The 1,482-nt window shown below is 57.4% G+C and overlaps 1 protein-coding gene across 1 annotated transcript; it reads right to left on the reverse strand.

Annotated features, from left to right (window-relative positions):
* Positions 1 to 260: 260 nt before the first annotated feature.
* On the reverse strand, positions 261 to 953 carry LOC121853506 (vegetative cell wall protein gp1-like). Its single transcript, XM_042347657.1, has one exon. The coding sequence runs from the start codon at positions 951 to 953 to the stop codon at positions 261 to 263; it is 693 nt and encodes a 230-aa protein (XP_042203591.1).
* Positions 954 to 1,482: the final 529 nt, after the last annotated feature.

Genomic DNA, 1,482 nt, shown 5'->3' on the forward strand with positions numbered 1-1,482 from the left:
GGAGGTCGTGAGCGCAGAGATGGAGGTCGTGGGCAGGGATGGAGGTCGTGGGCGGGGGATGGAGGGTCGTGGGCGGGGATGGAGGGTCGTGGGCGGGGATGGAGGTCGTGGGCGGGGATGGAGGGTCGTGGGCGAGGATGGAGGTCGTGGGCGGGGGGTGGAGGTCGTGGGCGGGATGGAGGTTCGTGGGCGGGGATGGAGGTTCGTGGGCGGCCGGGGATGGAGGTCGTGGACAGGATGGAGGTTCGTGGGCGGGGATATTAGAGGTCGTGGGCGGGGATGGAGGTCGTGGGCAGGATGGGGCCGTGGGCGGGGGATGGAGGGTCGTGAGCAGGGGGATGGAGGTTCAGTGGGCGGGGGTGAGGGGGTCGTGGGCGGGGGATGGTGGTTCGTGGACCCGGGGGATGGAGGGTCGTGGGCGGCAGGGGATGGAGGTTCGTGGGCGGGGGATGGAGGGTCGTGGGCAGGGATGGAGGGTCGTGGGCGGGGATGGAGGTCGTGGGCGGGATGGAGGTCCGTGGGCGGGGATGGAGGTCGTGGGCGGGGATGGAGGTCGTGGGCCCCCGGGGATGGAGGGTCGTGGGCGGGGATGGAGGGTCGTGGGCGGGATGGAGACTAAATGGGCGGGGATGGAGGGTCGTGGGCGGGATGGAGGGTCGTGGGTGGGGATGGAGGGTCGTGGGCGGGGATGGTGGGGATGGTGGTTCGTGGACGGGGATGGAGGTCGTGGGCGGGGATGGAGGTTCGTGGGCGGGGATGGTCGTGGGCAGGGGATGGAGGGTTGTGGGCGGGATGGAGGTTCGTGGGCGGGGATGGAGGTTCGTGGGCCTTTGGGGATGGAGGGTCGTGGGTGGGGATGGAGGGTCGTGGGCAGGGGATGGAGGTCGTATTGGGCGGGGATGGGGTCGTGGGCAGGGACGCTTTTGCCTTCCTTGATATTCCCTTGTATTCATCTGGTCGACCACCCACACCACCAGACAGACGCAGATAGACGGAACACGCAGATAGACAATTGAACAGACAGAAACAGACTAACAGAAAAGCAGAAACAAGAAACAGGCCTAATAGAAAAACAGACACAAACAAACAGGAGAGACTTACGAAAAACAAAGAAACTAACAGAAAACAGATAAAACAGACAGGGAAAAGAGACAAACAAGAAAAACTAGAACAGACAGACAGACGGACGCCAATTATGCACCTGTACCGTCAATTTCAACAAAGTTCATAATCCGATTGCTAAGAATACGAAAGTTCCTATCTGTAACCCGTGATATAATTACTGTACCTGTAACTCATATTTAAACTGTACCTATATTTAAAAACCTTGACTAATAATATCCTTTATCACTGTATTGTACTTATAATACTGCCAACAACACTTTACCTTTATACCAACCTTATAATGTAACTAACACTTTACATATATCAACATATATAATACTTTCACACTAACACTTTACACTTTAATCTACAGCAATT

This window comes from Homarus americanus, unplaced genomic scaffold, assembly GCF_018991925.1.
Source record: "Homarus americanus isolate GMGI-L3 unplaced genomic scaffold, GMGI_Hamer_2.0 scaffold4896, whole genome shotgun sequence".
Lineage (NCBI taxonomy): Eukaryota > Metazoa > Arthropoda > Malacostraca > Decapoda > Nephropidae > Homarus > Homarus americanus.